The 26,448-nt window shown below is 42.7% G+C and overlaps 1 protein-coding gene across 1 annotated transcript in view; it reads right to left on the reverse strand.

The window, feature by feature from the left end:
* Positions 1 to 6,316: 6,316 nt before the first annotated feature.
* Positions 6,317 to 26,448, reverse strand: part of PRTG (protogenin) — a 179,280-nt gene continuing 159,148 nt past the window's right edge. The window contains exons 15-20 of the mRNA XM_086959017.1: positions 24,237 to 24,407; positions 12,536 to 12,718; positions 11,369 to 11,489; positions 9,012 to 9,177; positions 8,087 to 8,191; positions 6,317 to 7,327 (exon numbers count right to left, since the gene is read on the reverse strand). Coding sequence (XP_086815143.1) covers positions 6,941 to 7,327; positions 8,087 to 8,191; positions 9,012 to 9,177; positions 11,369 to 11,489; positions 12,536 to 12,718; positions 24,237 to 24,407 — 1,133 coding nt within the window. The 3' untranslated portion in view covers positions 6,317 to 6,940. The remainder of the gene's footprint in view (positions 7,328 to 8,086; positions 8,192 to 9,011; positions 9,178 to 11,368; positions 11,490 to 12,535; positions 12,719 to 24,236; positions 24,408 to 26,448) is intronic.

Raw genomic sequence — 26,448 nt, forward strand, 5'->3', positions numbered from 1 at the left:
AAGACGGTGTGTTTAGGAGAAGCACATAGGCAATTTTCCAATTTGCCTCAAAGTTGGATAACAAACCAAATCAGAAAACTATTGCGGTTTATAAATCCAAGTGCCTCTCTATTACTACCAATGGTGTCTACTGGAGTACGACAGCATCCAGAAAACAGACAATTGTTTTTTTTTTAGGCCTATGTTATCAGTCTCTTAGAGTACTTCCACCTTTTTGTGTCATACTGACTGGGGTTGCATTATATTAATCATGTAATTAAATTACACCCAGCTCTTTTGTGTTTGGCAAGTTGATTCAAAATCCTAACCACCCTTATGCAACCGATTTCGAAATATTGTCTATGCCCGGACAAGGCAAAGAAAATCCCATTGCCAGCATATATTTAGGAACTAAGCCAAAGTCTGGGCATGCCTGCATTGTTTGACAATCCTAATTGCCTGACTGCCTCTCTCAAGAATGATCTTAAGAACAAATTCTTAGGCATGGACCGAACCTAAAAAATTGAAATATTTTTTAAAAGCCACTGTGCGCAGTTACATTTTACTCACCACAAGCCCTATGACTGATATCTCGTGTGGATTCCTTTTAGTTATCATAGGTATCTGCAAACACATCACTGTGCACTTTATAGTGGCTTTTCCCAGACCTGTTTTATATCATGCAATGTTATCCTTTTGTTCCTGGGAATATCATCCCATGTTGTGAAGTGTATATGACATATGCAATATGGCGCCCTTAAAATAAGCCAGCATCTGACATTCAGAGTGTTGTTGTCCAAGTCAAAATGGTGCAGTCATTAAGTAAAGCTTTCATAGAGGTGGGTTTTAACTGTGTCTCAGTGGAGTAAGATAAGTGCACCAGCCCTTTGACTGTTGAATATCTCGTCCAAAATGGTGGGAATGCCTGCAAAAGGCGGTATCTATGCAACCAGGTAGATGTAGGTGAAAGCACTGAACGACTTCTGAAAGGGATTTCACACAATTCCAGTCCCAGCCACGGAGCAGAGCTAATCAAAACTTTGGGAAGTCTGAACCCAGGGACGTTGATATAAGAGCAAGATCAGTAGCTATTACTTTCAAGACGTCAAAATTGCAGCTAAAGGAATAAACAGTTCCTGAACTTGAGTCACAATATAAGATCGCACCAGTACATGAACACATACAAACACACAATTACCCAAAACCAATCAAATAAGAAAAAATAAAGAAGTGTACTTTTAAGTAGGAAAATTTTTATTTAAACTGTGCAATCCATTAATAATCACACTAATTTGAAAACTGTTCCATAAACATTTTTTGGCATTTAAACTTCTATTTATTTTTGGCATGATCGCTGGGGCAGTAAGTAAACAGCCCTAAAAACACGTTAGAAAACATATACTGAACACTATAATAAAAATAATAATAAAAAAAAGAAACAACCCACAATATTAAAGAAAAAAAGTATGTTAAAAAAGACAGTGGGAAGATACATTCAAAATTCAAGGAATACACTGGCGTCCATCCTGTAAGTGAGCTAAGAGAGCCGATCCCCTGAGTTAAATATAAAATTAATAAAATTCAGCCCCTTCCCTCATTACAAGACAGCCATTGCATCCTTTACAAGAAAATAAAGAGATAAGGAGTGAGAGAATTCAGAACACCACAATATGAGATACCTGACTGAATCCTCCACTTCTCTCAAGTGTCTCTTCCCCATTAAAAGCCGCTTCCTAGAAATGGAAGACCTGGCTCTATTTAGCGTGTCGGTGAGGGCCCCATTCCAGCTGCTTCTTAATTTCCTTCTTAAAATCATGCATTTACACAGTAAAATGTTCCCTAAAAATGCACTGTTAATATGGCATGTCTTTTTCTGTCCATCCAAATGCTCAAACTTAGCGAGCACTCAACGAGGCTCTGAGATGGCTCTTTGACTGAGGCCGATGAGATCAAGCTACATCTATGCTCTCCTTCTAATCAACTCTACATCGATTTCCCAGTGGTAAAATGAATGGTACAAGCCCACCCAGATTCTTCCTCTGTAAGAGGCCCCACACCAGAATCACAATGTCCTAGAGAGGGGCCAGGAAAGAAGAGAAACTAAGGAGTGCACCGGGAGATACCACAGAACACATCCACGTGTGGGCACATCTTCGTACATCTCTGATATGCCTAGTGTAATCAAACAAGCAATTTTTTAGTCAGCAGTGTCGAGTAGTAGATACATTGGATTTGTGAGTAACATTACTTTTCTTATGCTACTGGGTTGTGTTCCTTATATAATTGAGAGAAATGGTTTTGTACTTTAATAGCAGTACTGGCTGATTTGCAGACAACGGGAGACCTATCATGTCACCTCCGTATGCAGTGTGTCTATAACTTCCAGCCTTCGCATCAGCCTCCATTAACAGTAAATATGATGTTTGGGGGCAGGCACGAAGCAACGCCAATGTAATTAATGCAGCTTTTGTTTTCCAGTCTGGTGGCAAAGTAATATGTGCTTCTTCTTTTAAAATACTAATGAAATATATAACATACGTTGCCCTTAACAGATCCCACTCGACTGTCACAGGTTTCTCAAAAGTAACAAAAGCCCTCTTCTAAAAGGCGACTGAAAAACACTATTTATGGAGAGTAAATCACAATTTGAAAAAGGAAAATAAGCTGCTTCAATAAAAAATTCTGAAATAATCAAGGGAACCCATACACCGACATGGCTTTTAAAAGAAAATTCACACTTAAAAACAAAATGTCAAAAAAATCCATAAAATGTTTACATACATACACAAATGTTTCATGTACAATTCTCTAAAATCACTTTGTGGTTTTATGTACGCATACAAACAAGGTAGTCTGGAAGACCAACAAATTCAAATAACAATTACTTGATGGGACCCGGAGTTATTATGCGACACCATGTTCAGCCATAAAAGCATTTTGTGACTAGAAAAGCTCAGATGGCCCTGGTGGAACAGAGAGTTCACCCTATTCATTTGCTCACAGAATAGTGATAAGTTACAGTGAGTCAACCTGCATCTTGGGGAGCTTGTCTAAAACCACTATAAATCTGAAAGCAGGTCTATTAAATGTGAACTGCAAGATCACAAGGCCTCTTCCTTTTCTTACTTTGCGTTGTTTTAAAAAATCTGGCATTACTGCACTCAATCTTGTTTGAAAGGTGAAAGCTCTTTCTGTGTAGGATTAAATATTACCACACACAGCTTACAACAGGTAAGTATAATAAGTGAGACGGACAGTAACACCAGATAACACTAAAACAATTTTACATCCCCAGCCTTGCAATAAAAACCTAGTCTGTAATAATCATTAAAGTCTGTCATGGTCAATAAATATTTTCAATGTATAAATGACTGTACCATGATCAGCCACCACAAGCCACTGCAGAAGGATTAGACTGCATTAAAACGAATGATCAATAAGAAATGCACTAATCAGTAATATTGGGCAGTTATTTTGAAATCTAAATGGTGGGATAGTATAAATGATAAAACCTATATTGATTTAACAGTTGTCATACAGAGAACAGACAGAGACAAATCTCATGAGCTCCATGTGTTTCACACCTAGTCAAAGCACAATTAAAATCTTCCTAACTTGCAATTAAAACAATTGCAAACTTATTTGATAAAAAAAACATGTTCAGTATTCTACGCCATGTACCTCGTACAGTTAGCAATTTGGGTTGAAATTGTTATTTTTCATAAATAAATGAAAATCACAGACTGACCCCATTTCTATGCGTACATGACAACAATTTTGGAACTTCTGCAATTCAAAACATTAAGTAAATATCAGTTCAAAACCATGTAACAATTCCAATGTTAGGTTCATCTTTGAAAATGTACGTAAATGCAGTACAAGACACAGGGAGAGCCTGTACATCTCCAGAACCCAGTTCCTGCTGATCCAAACAAATTTCTTCATTGAGCGTTCACAGTTTTGCACAACTGCCTTGTAAGCAGGAGCAACAAGCACCACGGAAATCCTCCAAGCATACAGAAATATCTGCAACTTTGGGATTCAGTTTTTATTTTTTAAAACAATATTGCACTCACTTTATTTTTGTGTGTGCCTTTGCACTGGAATGTGTCTTTTGGGTGACCAGCCAAATTTGGTTAGCCACCAAAGTTGCCCACATGTTGTAGAAACATACACTTCTGAAATCTGCAGTATTTCATCTATTGTACACAGTAGACATTGCACAGTGCCAAGTTGACTATCTCTCCAGAATGTCTATTTTTCCAGCCATTGCTAAAGCGCAGGAATGTTGAGCAGTGTTACTTGGTGAAAGCGTTTAATGTCAAACAATAGAATGTATACAAATCTGATATGTACGAAAGGGTCTAGAGATGTGGTCCTGGATGGCACAAAAAGGAGTGTTACGATCTGACATGTACAGAGGCTCTGGAGATGTAGGCTATATTTGGTTAACATAAAAAAGTGACACACAAGACAAACACAAACATTTGATTTGATTTGTTTGCCTACCATGCAAAAGGTAACCTTAAATATCTTTGGTTTTTTTGTTTTGCTGATGAAGTATTTGAATAAAAGGAATTTTCAGTCCATACACAGCAAGCCATTGGGACAGGTCTTTGGTAGAGTTAGTTGCTGAAATCTTTGGCGGTGATGGAGCGGTCCCCATTACACCTATCAGCGAAGTTTGCTTCATGATCACTATGAGGCATATATCTTGCTAACTAGTCTTTGGTCTTCACCAGGCTGAGGGGTGATGTTCCAATGCTTCACTGTGTACGAACAAGCAACCTTTAACAAACCTCCTGCAAACAAGTCTTTGGATGAGAACTGGTTACCCTTGCACAAAGGCCTTTACACAGGTATTCTTTGCTCATCAGAAAGCACGCAACTGCTAAATACAAAATAGTATTTTGCTGTGAACAAAAAATATTGCTAGATGAGACCAAAAAAATAGATCTTTGGTGGAATTTGATTTCTTCTTCAACAAGCGGATTGCGGTGTTCCAAAAATATGACCTCTAATACTGTATTGTTCAAGGACCGCAAGCTGAGGAGAAGAAACCAAAGCAATTACACTTGGACATCTTTGGAGCTTTCCGCTGGTGAACGTATGTACAAATTTCTTTAGGTGTTCTAGTAACAAGCAATCTAGGAGCAATTGCAGAAATATACATCTATTCTATTCATTCAACTACTACGTTAAGTATAACCCCTATTTTTGGTAAGTAACTATTTATACAAGAGGTTTTTTAACCTATACTTTTAACAAACAATATTTTTGTTGAATAAAATATGAAACTCTTTGGTTCTTCCTTTTAGAGAAGATTCTTTGGTATGAGGTTATTCCTTCAAAGACTGTACGAATACGTGAATATGTACTGGTACATAATGATATCAAATAGTTACTACTTCTGTCCAAAGTAAATATCTCTCTATTAATAAAAAATGAACATGATACCCTGTCAGTCTGCCCAAGTTTCCAAAGGGCACAAGTAAAGTTAAAAAAAAAACATGTTCCCTGAGTCCAGGAAAAAAAGTATAACACTAAAATAACGTTACAAGGAGGTAGTATAAAACAGGAGTTGTAAGGGCATGAGGCAGGAATCTCATCCTTTCAGAAGGCCATTTACTCGGAGCTCTGATAGTCCACTTACTAAATAAGAAAACAGGGAAAATTGCAACAAACTGTTACTGTTGGGATTACTAGAAGAATGAGGCACATGGGACTTTACTAAACACCTACTCTACTGAGGCCAGGAATATGGAGCCCTGAGTTTACTGTAAACAACAATGGACACACACAGATACATACAATGGCTGTATGTACACGTCGAAATACACAGTCAGGAATGGCAATCACTTTAAAGTCCAGAAGGATCGCTAAAACCTAACATTAAGGCATCTTTATGCACTTCGAAGCAACTTCATTTATACTAATGAGGATAAGGCAATGTTGCATTTTTCTAACATAAGGGAAGGCACGGTTGCTGGGAAGTACGAGGATATTTAAAGCTACATTCACTGGATCTGTATGTTTAGCGGTAAAGTATTTATGAAGATGGGGCTCTACAGCAGGTCTAACTGAGAAAATTATTATTTTAACTAAATTCCTCGAGGAAATGTGGACATTTTATTCTTGCTGACCCTCCTACACCCACCCCCCCTAATTATGTAGATGTAAAACCCCCACTTTCTTGCCGAGGTTTGAGGTTATAAAGGAAACATCACTCAAGGTAGAACAATCTCAAGATTTCACTACTGATTACCCAGTTACCCTCTTGTAAATGTGTTATTACTTGTTAAAGACTTAGGTAGCAAGAACACAGAACACTACTTTGAGAAGTGGACAGTTTGGCCTTTTCAAAAAAGGTCCATTGGCACACATCACCACCTACACCGGACATGGTTGCAGGCTTAAATAGCCTGCTTTAGGAATGGTGCTGTTTTCACCCTGCATGGTGTTCTCAGGTAGGCACTGTTGGGGGGTGTCTCCTGTCTGAAAGGACTAATGCTAAAATCAGAGCTCCTAGTCAATGGCCTCGTCACTCTGCCCAGACAATTCCTTGGAGCAAAACATTCATTGGACGACCAAAAAAAAAAAAGAAAATACTACTAGGAAGTATCATCTGTTGTGTAGCTGGAGTCAACTAGAACACGAATGAGGTAAAGCAGCAGTTTGGAGTTCACCACTTGGCCAAGTGAGGTAGATATCCAGCAAAGGGCGTGAACGATTCCCTTTGCTCCAGTGACATCGAATTCTAGAAACTCAGTCAGAATCTGTAACTGTTCTTTCACATTCCCGACAGGCGAACATTCAAGGTGAGTGAGTAAAACAAAAAAATAGCCGACCATCCCAGCGGAAGTCAAGCACCCGATGCGTGGTGGAGATTATCGGGCTCAGTTTTGGCTGTTGTTCATTGTCCTCCGAACAGACGTAGCGGGAGTCGGCGGTCTGAGGGCGGCTAGACCGGGAGCTCGTCCTTCCGCAGAGCCGACTCGACGGCCTGCGTGTGGAGAGTGGAGGAGGTAGTCTGTCCAGGCGCCAGGATAGGGTCACCGGAGGCCTGGCCCTCCCCAGACTCGCTGCCTGTGAAAGACCCGGAGGTGGGTGGGGTCGTGCTCAGCACGGAGTACATGTGTATCTCGTCACTGGAGCTGCGTGAGTATCTCCCAGAGTCGCCGGTTTCGTGGCTCCCATCGCTGTTCGCCGAGTGCTCTGTGTCGGCTGTAAGCCGGTACCCCACCTGGAAGGAGGGCTGACCCGGCGACACCGGGGAGTCTTCCTCGCTGACCAACACTGCCGTTCCTGCCTGGTACAGACACACTGTTCTCACGGCTCTCCTCTTGGGCTGCAAATACAAAAATAAAATCAAGAGATAAAGCGGTTTTGTTCTCAACTAGCCAAACACAGTCTGCAATGTGAGAAGTTTCGGAATGTAAACGTGCACTGCCAACGTACACGTTTGAAATTCATATACATAGAATGTGCAGGAGAAATGCTTTGTCTGATCAGCTAATGTTAATAATTTCTAAAAGCATGATGCGTTCTACTAATCACAGTCAATGTTAGTGGATTTATTAATCCATGCCAGTAGATGGCAGTGCTCCATAAATCTATCAGCCATTGCCTTGTCCACCATAATCCGAAATTTCAAATGCATGTGTGGCATTCCCAATGAGAAGACAAATGCCTCATTAAATCAAATGTCCCTGTAAATTTGTTGGACTGACTTTAATCCAATTTTTATGCTAAAGTAAACAGAAGTGTGGTGGCAGAAAAAGAATGCAAATATTTCAGTGTTACAAACTAAACTGAAAGTTCTGTGGCAGACGAAGGTTTGCTAATAAAACTTCAGACATACAGTGAGTGACATGTTAAGAGATACACACTGGGGCATAAGCAAAAGATCCAGTGCATTTAGTGTGCGTGTAAAAAAGTCACCAACGTTTGTTCTTTGTGTGCAAGGGTTTCGCAGAAGTCTATGCTTTCAGACCTTATGTAAAATGGAAATGGAACGTGTTGCAATTTCTGGATTTTTAAATGGACTCACTCTCTACATGTACAAAAACAAATAGGGCTGTCACTGTGCAACACTGAGTTCACGTACCTCGTTGGATTTATTCTTCTGACAATCTTTAAAAAACAGCCACTTCTTATGTTTGGTGTCCCCTTTCACTGGCCCGTAGCCATTTATGATCAGTTCGGATCCACCCTGGGGAAAAAAATGAACTGTGATTTCTTCTTTCTGTACCTGCCAACGGTTGTAGAAATAAAGGCATACGAGCGCACCAAGAGGAAACAAATCACCGTCCTCACTCATGGCCTTTCTCTTCTTACCACTCAAGTGCATCCTGGTATTGCTATACTAAGCCTTGGTAGGAATGGCGGAACCACACAGCGATCCACGGTGAAGAGCTCCACACCCAGTATATGTTCGCCCCTGGTTCCAGCTGGGCACTGCTTGGAGCACCAAGAGCCATGAACATGAGGTCTAGCATTCAAAGAGACACTTCAGGTCTAAACCGGGCCTTCACACTGGACAAAACTGAGCCATTCTGGCAACAGAATCTCATCTATAGTGCTTCAGTTCTCTCATATGCTAAAATCTGGAGCACTTAAGAGACAAGCTCACCATCAGCATATTGCACAATGTGAAATCTGGAGCCTTAGCAAGCATACAGTTGCATGCATACAATCATCAATGTTTTGCTGCGATGAAAGAGGATCACACACAGCTCTTACCGTAGAGGACATACTAAAACTGCACCTCTCAAATCAAACATGCCCCTCCACCTGTCATCACTTGGGACAGTCTGAGAGCACCCATGGTGATCTAGTGGCAGCTACACACTCTATAAATTCGACACTGCCGAACAGAGGCTAACGCTCTAAGCTCAGTGCGACAAGCAAGCACATTTAATGCCACCCCACTGGCCTGCACCCACCACTACTGAATAAAAAACAACAATATGCATTAACCATGTGCGGCATCAAGCGCAGACCTAATCTTGTCACTTTCATCCTCACGTTACCTTTGCGTCAATGAAGTTGTTTCCAACCATCATCGGCATCAAGGATTCGCCGTTTTCCTCCACTTGACTCAGAGTCTTTTCCAGTTGGCTCTGATGGGCCAGTACAATTCTAGCACGGGGAAGTGGCTCATTCCGTTGCTGGGCCAGTTTAACAGCAGAAGTTTTCCTGTAAAAGAAGTGGGGAAATTGCAGCCTTCAATAAATTCATCAATGGCATAAGATGAAAGCAATCAATTAAAACCGCCAACAACTGAAATTCTTTTGTAACCATTTCCATGAACATGACTGTCTCCCTGCCAGCATTAAGTCTAGTTATCTGGCTGAGAGCTGCTGCGGTGCTTTATGTTAGATAGTGTAGATCAAGGGGATACCTGCCTCCTCATCCTTCTTGATCTCTCTTCAGCATTCGACACTGTTAAACATGAGAAATTATTTGATCTGTTGAACACAAGAATGGGTCTTTCCGGGACTGTTCTCAAGTCGTTCACCTCCTTTCTACACAACAGGTCACAGAAATTCAAGAGTAACAACCTGATGTCCTCTCCAATACCTGTTTCGTTAGGTGTCCCCCAAGGATCCTCCCTTTCACCAACTTTGTTCAACTTAGTTATGGAACCTCTCACCACCTTGCTTCAAGCATCCAATGTACTTTTTCACATGTACGCAGATGACACTCAACTATATCTCAAATTACAATCCCCCAATGACATCTTACTCCTGAACTCAACGATCAGAAGCACCCAATCCTGGCTTGCTGATAATCATCTCAAACTCAATGCTCTGAAAACAGAATTCCTGCTGATCTCACCTCCAGCGAAGATCTCTACCACTCAAACCTGGCTTAAACAGCTAACTGCACTCAATGTCCAACCCACCATAGTGGATTCAGCGAACTCCCTAGGCATAACTCTCGACTCCAATCTCAACATGCAGCATCATATCAGCAAGGCTACTAAGGGAGCGAACTTCCAAATCAATACCCTAAGGAAACTTAAACCCTTCCTACCAGCCAAAGAGTTCCAAACTGCAGTACAAGCACTAGTCATCCCGCGAATTGAATACGGCAGCACCGCCCTCTGCGGTCTCCCGTTAACCACTACTGCACCCCTAAGAGCCTCTCTAAACGCTGCAGCGAGACTCATCACTGGATCAAAAAAGCACTCGCATATCTCCCCTGACCTGAAATCACTAGGCTGGCTGCCTTTTGAAGCCAGAATACATCTGAAAATCGCCTGCATGACACACAAGGCTCTACACCTGAGCTCTCCCGGATACCTCACTCAGAAGCTGTCAATCTCTGGCGGCTCTAGAAACACCAGAGGCACAAACAATCTTCTGCTAAAACCTCGAAGATTCCAGAAGGAAAAAACTTATAAACGCTCTTTCTCAGGAATGGCACCCAGGATCTGGAAATCACTCCCTCCTGAAACAAGGCTCATCTCCTCCATTACACTTTTTAAGAAAGAAGTGAAAGCTATTTTTATGGCCAAATACACTTGACCTATTAGCATGGATCTAGAAAGACTCTACACCGATCTGTATTATTATGTTCGAACTCTATGACTATGTATTTCACCTGTCTTATTGACGCTACTGACTATCTATGCACACATTTAACTGTAATATTTATATTATTGATTTGCTGTACTAATTTGCTCTCTCACGTACCTACCCTTCCCACTTATTATGTTTAAATTCACTCTCTTGTTGGTATTCCCGGCTTTGTAAAGCGCTCTGATATCTGCAAAGATCTTGTTCGCGCTATATAAAACTTTCAAAATAAAAATAAAATAAATAGTGGTTCAGACCTGCCTGTTTCTAGCTTCAGTTCTGCCCACTCGAGGACTTCTGTCCTCAGCCTCGCCAAGAGGCTGACCACGTCTGTGGTCTGTAGTGCCCGATAGTATGGAACAGCCTCTTATACCGCTGTTAGAATCCTATTCTCTCTGCCAAACCACATTAGTGAATGTAGCAGTGCTCCACTGTATTGCTTGGCAGAAGGGCCATGGCCCTTTATTAGGACACAAAACGTGTTTCCAAGAGTGGGTGGTTGTGTTTAACTCCTTTCTTTGATGTGACTTGCATGTACATAGTAAGACCTGATTACCAAAGCTTTTTCTGTGAGTATTTGTGTCTTACTCCAGGCTTAGGTATGACTTACTCATGTATTTCTAGGAATAGATTTGTAAGAATGTCTTACTCGTATAAATATATAGTGTGTTATCCTCTTTTAAAGCACTACTGGTGGGATCACTCATTATACAACCTATATTTAGTGTACTAGGGTTTCTGGTACAGGAACATAATTACAACCCTCATGATTCAAAAACACAAGACCCCCAGTTGATCAGGAGTACCTGGCTTTGCTCCGGTAGATGAGAATAAGGATGCAGATGATGATGCAGGTCAATGCTATGCAGACTCCCACAATGATCCCCGTCATAGACTTCTGGTCCAAGGAGTAGTAGCCAGAGTACACTGCAATATTAGATGAAACACACCTTAGATTGCCACACACCTTGGCTTTTACACAACAGTAATCAAGGTACACATCAAAAAGGCTTCAATCTGACAAAAGAAATGGCAGAAACTTAACTCACAGTCTCTGTTTTTATAATACTGACATACCGATTAAATTGATAAACAAAATAATGTATTAGTACCCCTGGCTACGAAGAACATTTCATGCAAAGCGGGCATTTTCATTTTGAAGCACAAAAGAGACATATTCCCAGCACTGGATGGGAAATTATTGGGTAACAGTGAATAAATAGGAGGGCTACTGTTGGCACTGGAAGAAGAGGCACAACCAAGAGCATTCAACCACTTACACTTACTCTGCACAATGGCAAAAGACTGGCAGCAAGAAGAACCTCATAGTATTAATGATACAAAATGGAAATTGAACTTGAAAAAAATGCTATTACGAATCATCATGGATATGTTCTATGGGAATAATGCATTAATTACTATTTTTATTTGAAATGGGAAGTAATGGTTAAATATCATCCCCAGAGATAGGCAATAGTTGGATGTCTCTTGCAGGAGCCAATGGATGGGTGTTCCTAGAGTGGGACACTGGCTGGATGTCCCCAAAATAGGGCAATGGTTTTATATCCCGAGAGGTAGCCCATGGCTACATGTTTCCAGTGGTGGCCAATGACTATACACTCCCATAAGATGGCAATATCTTGATGTCCCCATGAGGGTTTGAGAGGGGCATGCAATGGCTAGATATCTTGGGGAGTTAACCCCTTCGATGCTTGTGACTGAACCATTCCGTCATCAGTCACGGCTGAGCTGTGCTGATGACGGAATGGTTCCGTCACAACCACACCCTGTTCTGAAATGTCCAGCACAGGGGCATAAATTCAAGTAGCAGCCAAGGTGTTAAGGGGGAAGTGGAGCGGGAAGGTGGGCAATGCAGCATGACATTGGAGTAATGTCTCATCAGGTGCTTAAACATCCATGTCATCACTAAGCTTCCTGTGCTTGTAAAATGCAGCAAGTCTCTGTGCACTCACCTTCATTGTTAGCAGAATCCAACTGCTTTGACTTTTGGCTTATGTCTGACTTCTCCTTGGTCAGGACGGGCAGTTCCACTGCATTCGAAAAGGGACCTTCTCCGACCTCATTGGAGGCTGAAATTTTGACAACATAGACGTTTCCAGGCACCAAGTTTTCCAGTAAAGCCATGGATATTGCTCCTGAAAAAAGAAACATTGATGCATGAATAGCAACCGCACAACAGGCTAGGTATCATACTCTTATAACTGTACACGTACATTAAGGTAAAACTTCCTTTCTCATGAGCCTGCTGAACATTCCCGGCTCTACCAAGTGCCTAAAAACAATTCTTCTTAAGTGGTGATATACACGTTGCTTACAGCTATAGGGCGCAGATACAGATAAAGGGCAAAAAAGCAGTATAGGTAAGAGTTCCAGACTAGAAATTTGGACAAAGCCAATTATATGAACCCAGTCCTAAGATACACTCAGAGCCCTAGGTTGAAATGCAGACAGAATTTAGTATTTGGACATGACTTTAGGATTTTGACTAGAGTTTTGAGACAAGCGTCCCAGAGGTATGACGTAGCACTCGAGTCCCACTAGTGTGATAGAGCACCAAGAACGATGAAATGTAGGTGACAGAACCAAAGTAGTTATGGAACCCCTGACTTCTGAACATTCAAACGTACTTGGAGGGTAATGTGGAGACAGAAAGCCATTGGTGTGAGAGTACTCCAAGGAAAGCACATATTTCCTGATTGCATTGGATGCATGCTTAGCAAGACTCCCAGTTAGTTTTACTTTGACTGATGCAATCTTGCCTGATCAAGGGACCACTACCCTACCCGCTCTCTCCATTGAAGCCTGGGCGCTTTTTTAATTTTTTCTTTTTCAAATTTTAGACATTTAGAAATCTGAGAAGATTAAAGGTTCAGTTTAAACATTTTCAAAAACTCATCCTTCAGAAAACATTAGCCCATTTATTTGCCACCTTGGCGAAAGTGGAACACTATACTACCAATGGATAACTGTGGGTCTGAAGTAACAGCTTACTCTGTGATCTGTCAGTGTCTAATCTCAAAACTAGTACCCTAATGAACTTATGGGATACAACGGGACTATTCACGATGTGATTTTGTTCCCATCAGTTACGCACACTGAGCCGCCCCTTTATCAACATTTGAGCCACTTCACAGAGTGGTCAGTCCACGTTGTAGACATTAGTTCTTTATATAAAGTCTACTGTCTAATCAGTTAGGTACATGGACTCTACGGGCAGTTCATAGATGTAGGGTGGTAACTAGAAGCAAAAGACGTGAGTGATAGAATGCTCAATTAAAATTGGATAGTGGGTGCAGACCACTTCCAACTATTAAAAACAGGGAGTGCAAAGTATCAGTAGTTTATAACAAATATCTACTGGATGAATAATAAGGTCGACATGTTTCTGCAGTTTTTAGATCCTACCGGTAGGATTTAAATACTGCAGAAACATGTTGACCTTATTATCCATGCAGTAGATATTTGTTATAAACTACTGATACTTTGCACTCCCTGTTTTTAATAGTTGGAAGTGGTCTGCCTCTTAATAAAATTGTTCTGTACTCACTATCCAATTTTAATAGAGCACCTTCTATCACTCACGTCTTTTGTTTAGCACTGCTTCTAGTTACCACCCTACATCTATGAACTGCCCGTAGAGTCCATGTATCTAACTGATTAGACAGTAGACATTATATAAATAACTAATGTCTACAACGTGGACTGACCACTCTGTGAAGAGGCCCAAATGATGATAAAGGGGCGGCTCAGTGTGCGTAACTGATGTTGCATCCCATAAGTTCATTAGGGTACTAGTTTTGAGATTAGACACTGACAGATCACAGAGTAAGCTGTTACTTCAGACCACCAGTTATCCATTGGTAGCATAGTGTCTTGTTTAGGGGGCTATAACTGTGTACTGGTCTTTAAATATTCCCCTGGACCCTACTCCCTCCCTTTGTGTTAATGAAAGTGGAACACTAACTACAGCTAGCTGATAAATGTCCAACTTTTTTCGTTAGATAAAGTTGTGGGCTGCAGGAAGTAATTGCCTCTGAATATGGGCTCTAACCAAATTAGTGTTATGCTCATCTTCAACCTCAGCCTTATCGCGTTTTACTTTCCTGACAGCTTGGGATTTGGCTGCTGGTCCTTTGCTTTCCAATGAGTGAACTAATTTTTATTACTGAAGGTTTATCTACTAATTTGAAACTTTTAATTGTTTATTTACCCTTTGAACAAGAAATCAAACTTAGATCTGAAAAAACTAGATAGATTTTTACCTACATATGGAGGGAGCCTTTTCCAGCTAATTTGTAAGAATGAGCAATACTCTGTTGTGCATCAGATACTATTACAGACACTGTAAGTGTTTATGTCCAGGGACAGTCATTCAACTGGATTTGATCTTTTCTCTCAGACTATCTTGTGGTTCAACTTGACACCAACACATCAGCACCACTGACTACGGGATTCTTGCTTTTTTCTCTTATTAACCTGCATCTTCTGCCAGTGGCCATTTGCTGCACAGACTAGGCTTTTCATTTTACGTATAAGCCTATGGGAACCAGATTCTGTTTAACACTCAGAACCAGGAGGAAATGTAGTTCCAGTCACTTGTGCAGTGCTTGATAAGGTGCACTGGTGGATAAGTACCAACTAACTTAAGCTTAACTCCTCAAAACCCAAGCTCTTAGTGACAGAAAATAATCCTTAAGTCTATAACTTCAGTCTATTGGTGTTTGTCCCACTCTAGTTTGTCTAGTTAGAAGGATGGCAGACCAGTTGGACGTCACTTTACTATCAGCTACACAATTCTCAGACCATTCTGCTCTTAGTGCATTTTTAAGCTAAAATCAAAACACAATTGTCAATATATTCAAGGCTCTACAACCATTATTATCCAGTTTGAAATATCTTACCACATCTCTACCAAAATCAGAAACTTGCATGGAGTAACCTTAAAAAAGATGTTGTAAGTCCGCCTAATGTGTCAGGTTTACCGTTCTACTTCTCTCTAGCTAACACAATTCACTAAATATCTGCATTCGCACAGTTTGTCGTCTTCGTCTAACCTTCTCATCAGGGTTCCTAAAGTGAGGAGCTCTGAGTGGGGTGGTAGATCCTACATGCAGCAAGTTGCAAGGTTGTGGAAACCTCTCCTTTTAACACTCAGGAAAAAATCAGACCTATCATACTTTCCCCAGAAACTGCCAAGACCTGGTTGCCTGAAACCTAATTACAGCTTTTTCTTTGCAGCATACTTTTTGTACCCAATAGCGCCAAGAGATCTTGCACTGAAGATGTACACTGTGTTTAGAAATAGCCATACAGACAGATACATCTTAGGGATGTATGATGTTACAACGCATACTTTTACCACGCATACCTTTACAACGCGGTTTTTACAACGCATACCATTACAACGCATAGCGCTTTGGGGTGCTGGATAGTGAATAGTTTAATTTACTACTCCAACTCCAGTCCCCTTGGACACTAGGGAAGGTGTTGGGTAGTAAATTAAACTTATTCCCTATCCTAAAGCGCCCCCCAGCGCAATGCGTTGTAATGGTTTGCGTTGTAATTACTGCGTTGTAATGGTAGTGCGTGGTAAAAGATTCGTTGTAAAGGTTGTGTACCACATCTTAGTAACACCCCAACACTAACAAAACTAAAGCCTTAGATTCCTGATTTAGTTGGTTTAAAATTGCATATCCTTAAGGTTCGATATTGTCCTCAGGTAGTTACCAAGACATGAGACAACAATAGAGCTATAGGATATTAAAAGCCACCTGCAATACTAAGAGATCTAAGGTACTAAGAGATCTCTAGCATAGCTCTAAAATTGGGGATAATGACAGAGCCCTCTAAAAGTGACAGACTCCTGGGAGAGTCACTGTTCTTTGAACAATCTTTAGATAAAGATGGGGTGCTGTAAGAGACTCACTGCTGTGTGAGAATGGTGGGGCCTAGTTGCAAAGCCCCGGGATTTAAAAGTGACTGAGCCCTATGAAAGTAAGAACAACTGTGAGGAATCGGTGTGTATTTTAAGGTGTGATTGTGTGACCTCACAGTGTAGTACCACGAACCAACCCCTTTAGAATCCTTAGGTTTTGTTTGTTAAACCTTTGGCCCAACCCTAGGTAGTAGCTGTGGCTCTACGCAAGACTTACACAGAGGAACAACTGTCAAGCATTTAAACAGCACCAATACAATTGAGGAAAAAATTCAATGAGACGCAAAAGAAAACCAATTTATAAAAATATACTGGAATTGTATGTGTTTTTAGACACCACAACGAAAAAGATCCACCAGAGGGTTCCAGAAATATAGACTTTACAAGTACAGTAAGTCAAGTTATTTCATTCAACCACTAACAAGCAGTGTCAATTTCAACAAATTTGACACTTAGAAACTTTTTTACCACAAAGTTGAGGGTAGCTGTAATGTGGTCATTATAGGCGACAAACTCAAGTAGGTCCTCATCCAGGTCCTCAGAACTAGTTCCCTCTGCATGTGAAGTAGTCTTCAGTTGGGTCCAGGCACTTTTATACTTTGCTTTCCTATGCAATTGGTACTAATGCAAGGGATGAAGGATTGAGAAGATGCTCAAAGGACTCTGTGGATGCGATGCAGTCAACTTCGACTACTCGTCAGTCCACAAAGGGGGTGAGGCAGTCCTGGTCATAGGGTTGACGTCCCTCAAAGTCCTCTCAGTGCCAGTCCCTACTGGAGTACTTGTCGTCCAATATTGCAATCCCAGGCCAATCCTTCCTGGGTCGATAACTCATCCTCTGGGGGTCCCAGCTTCACTCCCAACAACACTCACAGACTCAGCAAACTGGTGCAACTTTATGCATCAAATTTTGGTGCCTGGTGCTTCACGGAGATTGCTGGCGGCTGGTTGAAGACTTTGGGCTACCAACTTCCCCCAGCAGGCTTCTAAGCTGACTGACCTTTGGAGCTTCTTGGCATTGGCTGGGCTCTGGAGAGGACTTCTCAAGCAGGACACAGCACGCACAGTCCCTCCACCAGGTTCAACAGGTACAGTGCACTCCGGTGCAGCATCTCTTTGCTGGTTCCACAGTAGTGCAGTCCTTTCTCAGTCCTTCGTCCAGTCCAGTCGAGATCTGAGTTCGAGGTGCAAGGGGTGCCCTGCTAATGCTGAGAAAATGCCCTTGGTAGCCAATGGGCTACCAGGTTCCATCTCACCTGATGAACACTTCCTACATAGTGCTGCATATGGACATCCCAGGATGCACCTTTCTATCCACTTGCAATAAAGCAAGACCCCTCTTCCAGCATGTGGAGCTCCATGGCCTAAACCTGAGGTGTGGCTACATGCCCCTGGAAAACCGGTTTGACAATTGTTTTTCCCTCTCCTGTCCCAAGTGCCAGCCTATCTGCCTAAGCAATGGAGCAGCCCCTCTGCCATGTTACCCATTTGCCCTTCAAAGGCAGTTTATCCTTTAAAGCTCGTCTTTTGGGCCAACACCTCTGTGGCTTCCTACAGGAGGGAGGTGACATCTCCTTCCAGAGAACACCCTTGGATGGACACAGAGTAATGAAGGCAAGAAAGTGACAACTTTGCTAAAGTTGTATACTATAACTTAATTTCGACCTGAGAATCAAGGCTTTATGTAACGAGTTGTTGGATACCTTGGATGATCCACTTAGGTCACACCATTCCAGAGTTAGCACAGCTGAGGGGTCAGCGTGAAACTTTGCACTAGCCAACTGGGCAAACAAGCTTTTCCACAATAAAAACAATAGTTTCATGTTTTCACTCACAAAACATGCAAAGTTTCATATTCTGCCTGTGGAATATGTTGTACCCGGCAATGGGACTCGATAACCCTGCCATAGGGATGGCTTATGCATATACCAGGGGGAAGTCTGACTTTGCCATTTCTTTAAATGGCAAAGTCAGGCTAGCAGTTAAACTGCTCTTCCAGCCTGCAAATAGTAGGCTTGGAGTCCTGTTTTACTTGTGCCCCACCCTGGGTGGCACAACCAGTGCTGCAATCGCTAGCCGGACTCTCTAACTTAATTGCCCCGGGCACCCTCTAATACAGATTTACAGGTAAGCTAGCTTAGCTAATTGGGTATAAGCCAATTCAACATATCAGTTTAAGGTCAGGGCACAGGCACGAGGTCTGGTTAGCAGGCCTCAATGCACTCTCAGAGTCTAAAATCAGTAACATTAGTCCAATACTTGAGGGTAGATGAAAAGCGGACTTTCCTTACAGAGCCCTAGATTAAGCACCAGTACCTAGAGCCAAGCGCATGAGTCATTTGAAAGCAACAGAAGCCTGGGAGTCGAGTAATGCAGAAAGAAGCCCTGGAACAGAGGAAGGCCGAGTTACAGGGCCTCTGGGTAGTGAAAGGTACTTAGGGGGTGGGGTATCCTCGGTTGTTTAGCCTGTAAACTTAAGAGAAGTTAGGTTGAGAGGCCTTCCCTACCCCAAGAGCTAGTTAAACAGCAATAGGCCATGGCAGGGTGTAATGCCTTGCGCGGCACATAGACATTAGCCCAAGGCCCCAAGTAACAGTAGAATAAAGCGGACATGTGCAGAAAGGCAGCCATGCGTTCCTATGAAACGTTCCTGTGAAACGTGCCTGTTAAATTCAAACAAAGGAATGCGTTTCAGGCAAACACAGTTTTAAAACTCCTGAAGCGCATCGGTTTCTTCATCAGGATACTGCATTCTTGGAGCAGAGCACGAGTTATCCGTCCCTCCTGAGAAGTAATATTTACACCGCCACCAGACAAAGGTCAGGCTCCAATATGGCAGGCCCTTTCTCAATGCCGCCTTTGAAACCCAGTGCCCTCTCACACAGCTCTGGAATCTGCGCTGATTTACAGCGTCAAGATGTGTGAAGTAAGAAACTCTTCTTGGGAGGCGGGGGCGCGCGGAGATGGCTCCTGCTGCAAACAAGCCCTGCTTGCGCAAACAGCCCCTCGTTTATCAGCCCTGGACGAACAAGAACTCTCTGTTCAGTTGCGCGCGGAGACGCCGCATCCGGGGCTCGCGTGGAGGGTCCGGCCGAGGGCACGCTCCGGGTGACGCACGTGCGCCGTGCGCGCGGTATCACTCGGCCGGGCCCTTCGGAGCGGAAGATGCAAGGCTCGAGAGCTCCAGGGTGTGTTATTTGGGTCTGCATCAACCACGCATACCGACAGTGTCCCCAGACCTTTGCCAGGGAGGGGTGTGCAAGCACACGCACTGCTGGACTCCAGTTAGGTAACCAGTTACTCCATTTCAGGCGCTCGACTCCCCATGGCAGAGAAGACGAGCAGCCAAGGCTTACGCTAAGAGGCGGACATGGGTTAGTAGCTAGCACAGGGCGGGCGTGAAGTAGGAAATAGACTGCAGAAACAATGCCTTACTGGCCCTTAATTACAGAGAAGTAAAAATAGTGGTACAAATTATATGGATATAAAAAGGTATCAGTTCCTTTTGGGGCCGAGGTATGGCCCCAAACACGCCTATACAGTTTATGTTATTTTACTAGCATTAATAGATCAGATTTCTGTGGTCTGTGTTATGAGTCGTTTTGACTTAAGACCTCGGGGAGTCCGTGATTATGGGTTTTCCCTTGGAAGCGCATTTGCAGAGGGGTAGTTTCGGTGCAACAAACCAACCCGTTTGCCTCTGGTATGGATCACTCACTAAGAGCACAACATAAGGCCTTTTCCTTAAAAGCCCAGGTAAGTTTAATGCCATGTATCGCAGGGACTGACCCGGACTGTCCCTCAAAGATAGATGTGAATCCTTATCCCAGTCCGGTGCAGTCGTGCAATTGTGAGAATATTACAATGTGCACACAGACCCACCTACCAGTGCGCGAGAGAACTGGCAGAGCTTTACTGATTATTTGATCACTGCTGTCTGCAAGCATGAGTTCAACTGTTAAAAGCATATGCTATGGTGGAAGCCAAGCCCCTGTACACACTCTTACAACTGCGTCATTTATCATTCACACTACCTCCAAGTCTCTTCAGAAAGACACATTAGTTTGTCTTCAATGAATTTATACAAATAGTAAATGGTTGATGTAGTGTGCTTTACGTTGGTATACTCAGTGACGTCACTAGAGCAGCCCATCATTGGGGAGAATGTTCTGGGGGGAGGATGTTTACCGGAGTCGTCTACTCTGACTTCACTTTCCATTTCAGCCTGTGTACCAACACCTATGAGAGCATTTATGTGGATGTGAACGTAATTACTGTGTTTAACTGAACAGTTCCTTCAGCACTCCAAGGACACATCTATCATAGACACGCATAAGCCCCAATACTGGACACTTCTGTCTGGCTCTGACCATAAACCCCCAAGTTTGTATTTCTGTGCTATTTCTGTGCGTGAGCACTAGTGGCATTGGGGCGCCAGTGTAAATTTATGTGCCTGAACGGAGACACAATGTGGGTACTTCTGTTGTCTGCAGGTAGGCTGCAAAATTACTTATGTAGGGTCAAAAAAACAAAAAACAAATAATGTTGTTTAGAGTGTCATTATTTCAGAACAAGCCCCTTCTCTGAAAAGCACTGCATACAACTGAATGTACACGTTCTACAAAGCCTGCAAACTATACAACGGAGACCAAAGCCATCCAGAGAGCAGAAGCCCAGGCAGATCCTTCATAGTACGACTGTTAAAAAGCTTGTCGTCTGACCCCTTCGTGTGGTGTTCTCCCTTGACAAGTAGCTTCTTAGAAGACCTGGTATGTGTCTCAACATCAGCTATACTCATGCTCCTTGCCAAGTTCTTGATTTGAGGATCAAAACCATAGAATCAATGGCTGTATGATGATCTTTGTGCTCAGAGTCGAAACCAGAGGAAATGAAATGAAATGAATTTGTACTTGTAAAGCGCACTGCTGCCCCAGCAAAGGTGGTGGTCTGTCCAAGAAAATTTTGTGTGACGTTTAAGACAGTTCTGAAAGGGCTTCCGTTCCATCACCCTTTGGACATCCTCCACTGCAAAGTTGTCAAAGAGGAGAGGCATGAGGCTTAAAGAGAGCAGAGACCTAGCTGGTTCCTGAGCCGAAGGCGGATCGGTCTCCGGGAGATGTTTCAGAATAAAGTTTATGAATGATGTCTTTTTCAAGTATGAAAGACAAATAGACCGGGTGTGACTGCACAGAAGCGTAGAGAGTCTAACTTGAAGCCCTAGTCATACACAACCAAGCCTGATGACGATCAAAAAAACGTTGGTGTCCAGGCGCTTTGCCAACTAAGGGGGGAGTCAATGTATACCACGTGACTTGAAAAACAACTTACAAATGTCTAGTCCCAACACCAGATGACAGGAGTATGCAGAATGTGTACCTACAGTAACACATGCTACATACATATATTTCTATTTGAAAGCATTCGAGTTTCAGTTTAAATCCATGCTTTAGTAGTAGCTGATATGTCAGGTAAAGGAAGAGATGTATTTTTGTAGTAAATGGCTTCTTCAGCAATTGAAGTAGATCTTGATCCTCACTATGACACTGCGCTTAGTGTGACATCTACCGGAATACAGCAGCTGAGCAGTGCAGCTGAAGCATCACGCAGACTCTTACTTGTATGCCACTACACGTATTTTGTAAAAAATATGATTAGAACAGTGAAATGTTGGGAGTTCCATTCAAGACGGGGTGGCTCTGGGCCATTAATGACCTTTATAGATCTTCTGCTCCAAAACCTGTTTTCTGTTTCTCCCTTTTAAATTTACAACTTTCTTACCCTTAGTGAGTGGAATGTTCTAAAAGCATTATAGCCTCTATACCTTGAGCTGTACTGGCCCTCGCCCTATAGAACCTCGCCTACGGCTCATGCATATAAGTGAGGTTCAGCTAGTATAGTCGTCGGCAGCGGGCTAATGCTGTATTAAGTAGGCTGGATTGCAGTGCTTAATGTGTACCAATGGTTGTAGGCGGTGGGCACCAATCATTTTTGAGGACTGGGGCATGTATTTAATCCTCAAACTTTGGCTCATAGCAGTAAAGAGGAATAAAATGAAGAAAAAAGGAGAAAAAGAAGTATGAGAAAACTATGGCTAGGAGAGAGAGCAGGCATGAAAAGAAACCTGCAAGGTTAAACAAAAGAAACAGGAAATGTGGGGTGCTGAAAAAAAGGGCACGAGGAGGAATTAAGACTAGGCTGGATTGTAATTTGGCCAACCCACATTTAAAAGGGGCAACAGAAGGCTCCTAAGAAAAACTCTGTGCCCCTGCACTTATTTTTAATTTTTCAATTAAGCATTAAATAGGTGCCTATTATTTGTTGAATTGTGATCTTTATTCAGAGAGGAAAGGAAAAGCTTTATTTCCTAAACTGCTACTTGAAAGGGACGCAATTAGATATTTTTTATAACTTCATACAGACACTTGTCCATGTATTATATACTCTGGAAGAAAGGTACGCGATGGACCATATATGTGCTCTTTAAAATGTACAAACTGTCAAATATACACCCTGCACCTAGCTTGAAGGGCAGTGCTATGGCGTGTTGAGCTCCTACTAATTACAAATACCCGACCCCCTCAATTAAAGTGTCAAGAGGAGGTTCCCTGTAATGAAAACCCTCTACAAAGGCATGTACCACCTCTGCTTAAAATATGCAAGTTCTACAGTCCTTCTGAGCAGTTTGCAACAAGATACCTCCCAATATATTCCCAACAGCTGGATCACGTGTCTTTTTGACATAACCTTTGGCATGGTAGAGCCCTAGCCATAAACCTGTCAGGCTGCTAGAATTTTTCCATGACCTTTGCCCAATGAAATACAGGCCAAACTACAGGAATAGCGATTGCGATGCTTATTGGCTTTCAATAAATCGAGATTGATAGCTTTCCATCTGTCGCCTGCTGGGCCATCCTGCTTTGGAACCCATAAAAAGAGAGGGTTCGTGGCATGCAGAACGGTCCAGTTTACCATCTCTTCCTCCGTGAAACGTGCCACTGCGGGGGCAGCGTCAACGGGTCTGCATATTTCTGGGCTCGTCACCCTCGCTGTGATATGCATCTTGCTCTATGGCTAATTGGCTCGTGCTGCTGTCTGACACAGAGCGAAATTAAAGAAATCCAAGAAGTTATTTCTAGAAATGTACAGCTTAGAACGAATGTAGAGTAAATGAAATAGATTTGCTGCCACCACACACACTGAAATGCCAGGTTATTTTTTCTGAAAAGACTAGGGCTCGGAGACCTATACATTTTTTGCTCCAAAGTAAATTGGTGACCAGGTGATAGGAGAGTCGGGGTGATGAGACACCATAATATTTTGTGTCTTTCATTTGTATCGCTTTCTTTTTTCATATCGTGCTCTGTGTATCGGGTTAAGTGCTGGCGGATCTAATTTTTTGCAGAGTTGCAGACTTGTGCATATGGTATGGGTCCATTCAATGGAATTTAATAATATATTTGTGCACATTAAAGAAAGAGCATTATTAAAACCCTTTAACTTGCCTACTCTTAAATGCAGAAGCCAAAGGTAATGTGATTTTCTGGAAGACTGGTAAACTGAATACCTATTCTAATCAGTTGAATGGTTGGTATTTTGCATTTAAAAAAATCCCACTTTCAAGCGGATAGCAGTAAATTTGCTGGATGATTGCCTCTAATACTCCCACGACTCATAATGCTTTACTTTAGCTTGAGCGTAATTTAACTATCAGAACTTACCATCTATATGAAGCACTTGCCACTCTCCCCCGAGCCATGCTTTCTTGGACGCATATAAAATTGTGTAGCTGGTTACAGACATTTCCAGGCCTTCTGGAGGCTTCCAAGAGACAAGTGCAGTGCCCTCCTCGATCACAGCCACCTTCACGGCCATTGGAGGGCTTCTTGGAGCTGTGGGAACATACAAGGTGAAAACTTAAGTCAAATCTGTAGAAAATTCTGCACACAAATGATTCACAGGCGTTTAAGGAGTAAAGTGCCCCTTATTACTAACATATTGTTTACATTTAATTTTATTTTTTTAGTTTACTACCAACTATACCGCGTTTATGTGGCAACGGGGGATCATATTGTTTACATTTAATTTTAATTTTTTGGTTCACTACCAACTATACCGCGTTTATGTGGCAACAGGGGATGCCTGTGCAATAACCATACAACCACGTCTTCAGGACGCCCTTGGGTCAGGGAACCTGGTCATCGACATTTAGATTAAGGAATATGCTACTTACCAGTATGCATCTGTTCTTGGCATGTAGGCCTGCTGACATTCATATCTGTGCATAGATCGCCGCCTAGTGTTGGGTCCGGATGATTGCACATTGTTGTCCTGGAAGAGTCTTTGAAGTATCACGTGATAGGTGGCTCCTCCCCTGGACTACAGTGCGCATGGGCATCCTCTCCATCCTCAGATTGTTTTTCGCCATTGTGGCAGAGATGGAGTAAGTGATGACCATGCCTGAGAATTATTCTGAGTGCTACAGCTGCGACAGGCACCGGGGAGGAGGGTGGGCGATATGAATGTCAGCAGCCCTACATGCCAAGAACAGATGCATACTGGTAAGTAGCATATTCCGTTCGAGGCATGTGGGATGCTGAATTCATATCTGTGCATAGAATAAATAGCAGTTACTTCCTTATCGGCGGCTGCCCGTGCCAGCTGCAGTAGTCTGAAAGAGAGTTCTGAGAACAGCCTGTCCTACAGCAGCTTGCTGTTTGGAGTGTACATATACGCAGTAATGTTTGGTAAATGTATGTATGGTGGTCCATGTGGCTGCTCTACATATATCCTCTAGAGGAATGTTACCCAGGAAAGCCATGGATGCCCCTAGCTTGCGTGTGGAATGCGCCCTTGGGGGAACTGTTAAAGTGCGTTTAGCTTTTTGATAACAGATTTGAATGCATTTAACTATCCACCTGGCTATACCTGATTTGGAAATAGGGTTGCCTTTATGTTGTGGAGAGAAGTCAACAAACAGTTGTTTAGTTTTGCGAAAGTCCTTTGTCCTGTCGATGTAATACAGGAGAGCGCTTTTGACATCTAAGTCTGTCTGCCACTGAGTCAGGCTTTGGAAAGAAAACTGGCAGTTCAATGTTTTGATTAATGTGGAACTGCGAGATCACCTTTGGCATGAACTTGGGGTTGGTGCGCAGCACCACCCTATTAGCATGAATTTGTAGGTAGGGCTCTTGAATTGTGAGGGCTTGAAGCTCGCTGACTCTTCGCAGCGATGTGATGGCTATTAGAAAGGCCACTTTCCAAGTAAGAAACTGTATCTCACAAGAATGGAGAGGCTCAAAGGGGGGTCCCATGAGCCTGGTGAGAACGATATTTAGATTCCAGACAGGCGAAGGAGGGTGTCTGGGAGGGATCACTCTTTTAAGGCCTTCCAAAAAGGCCTTGATGGCAGGCACCCTGAAGAGTGAATGGTGCTGTCTGTTCTGAAGATAAGCGGCTATAGCAGCCAAATGTATCCTGATGGAACTATACGCTAGGTTGCGTTGATACAGATGCAGTAGGTAACATATGATGTTCTGCGTAGATGCATCTTGCGGATTAATGTCATTGTTGGAACAGTAAATGACAAACCGTTTCCATTTGGCTGCATAGCACGCCCTGGTCGTAGGCCGCCTTGCCTCTCTGATGATGTTCATACACTCAGGGGGCAAGTTGAGGTAGCCAAACTCTATGACCTCTGGAGCCAGATCGCTAGGCTCAATTGTTGAGGATCTGGGTGCTGAATGTCTCCATGGCTCTGAGTGAGGAGGCTGGGAGTGAGGCGTAGCCGTTGGTGAGGCACCACTGAAAGTTCCAGGAACGTGGTGTACCAAGCCTGCCGTGCCCACGTTGGAGCAACCAGGATGAGCGTAATGGAGTGCTGACGCAGTTTGCGCGCCACCAGCGGTATGAGTGGGGCTGGGGGAAAGGCGT

The sequence above is a fragment of the Lissotriton vulgaris genome, chromosome 2_1, assembly GCF_964263255.1.
Source record: "Lissotriton vulgaris chromosome 2_1, aLisVul1.2, whole genome shotgun sequence".
NCBI lineage: Eukaryota > Metazoa > Chordata > Amphibia > Caudata > Salamandridae > Lissotriton > Lissotriton vulgaris.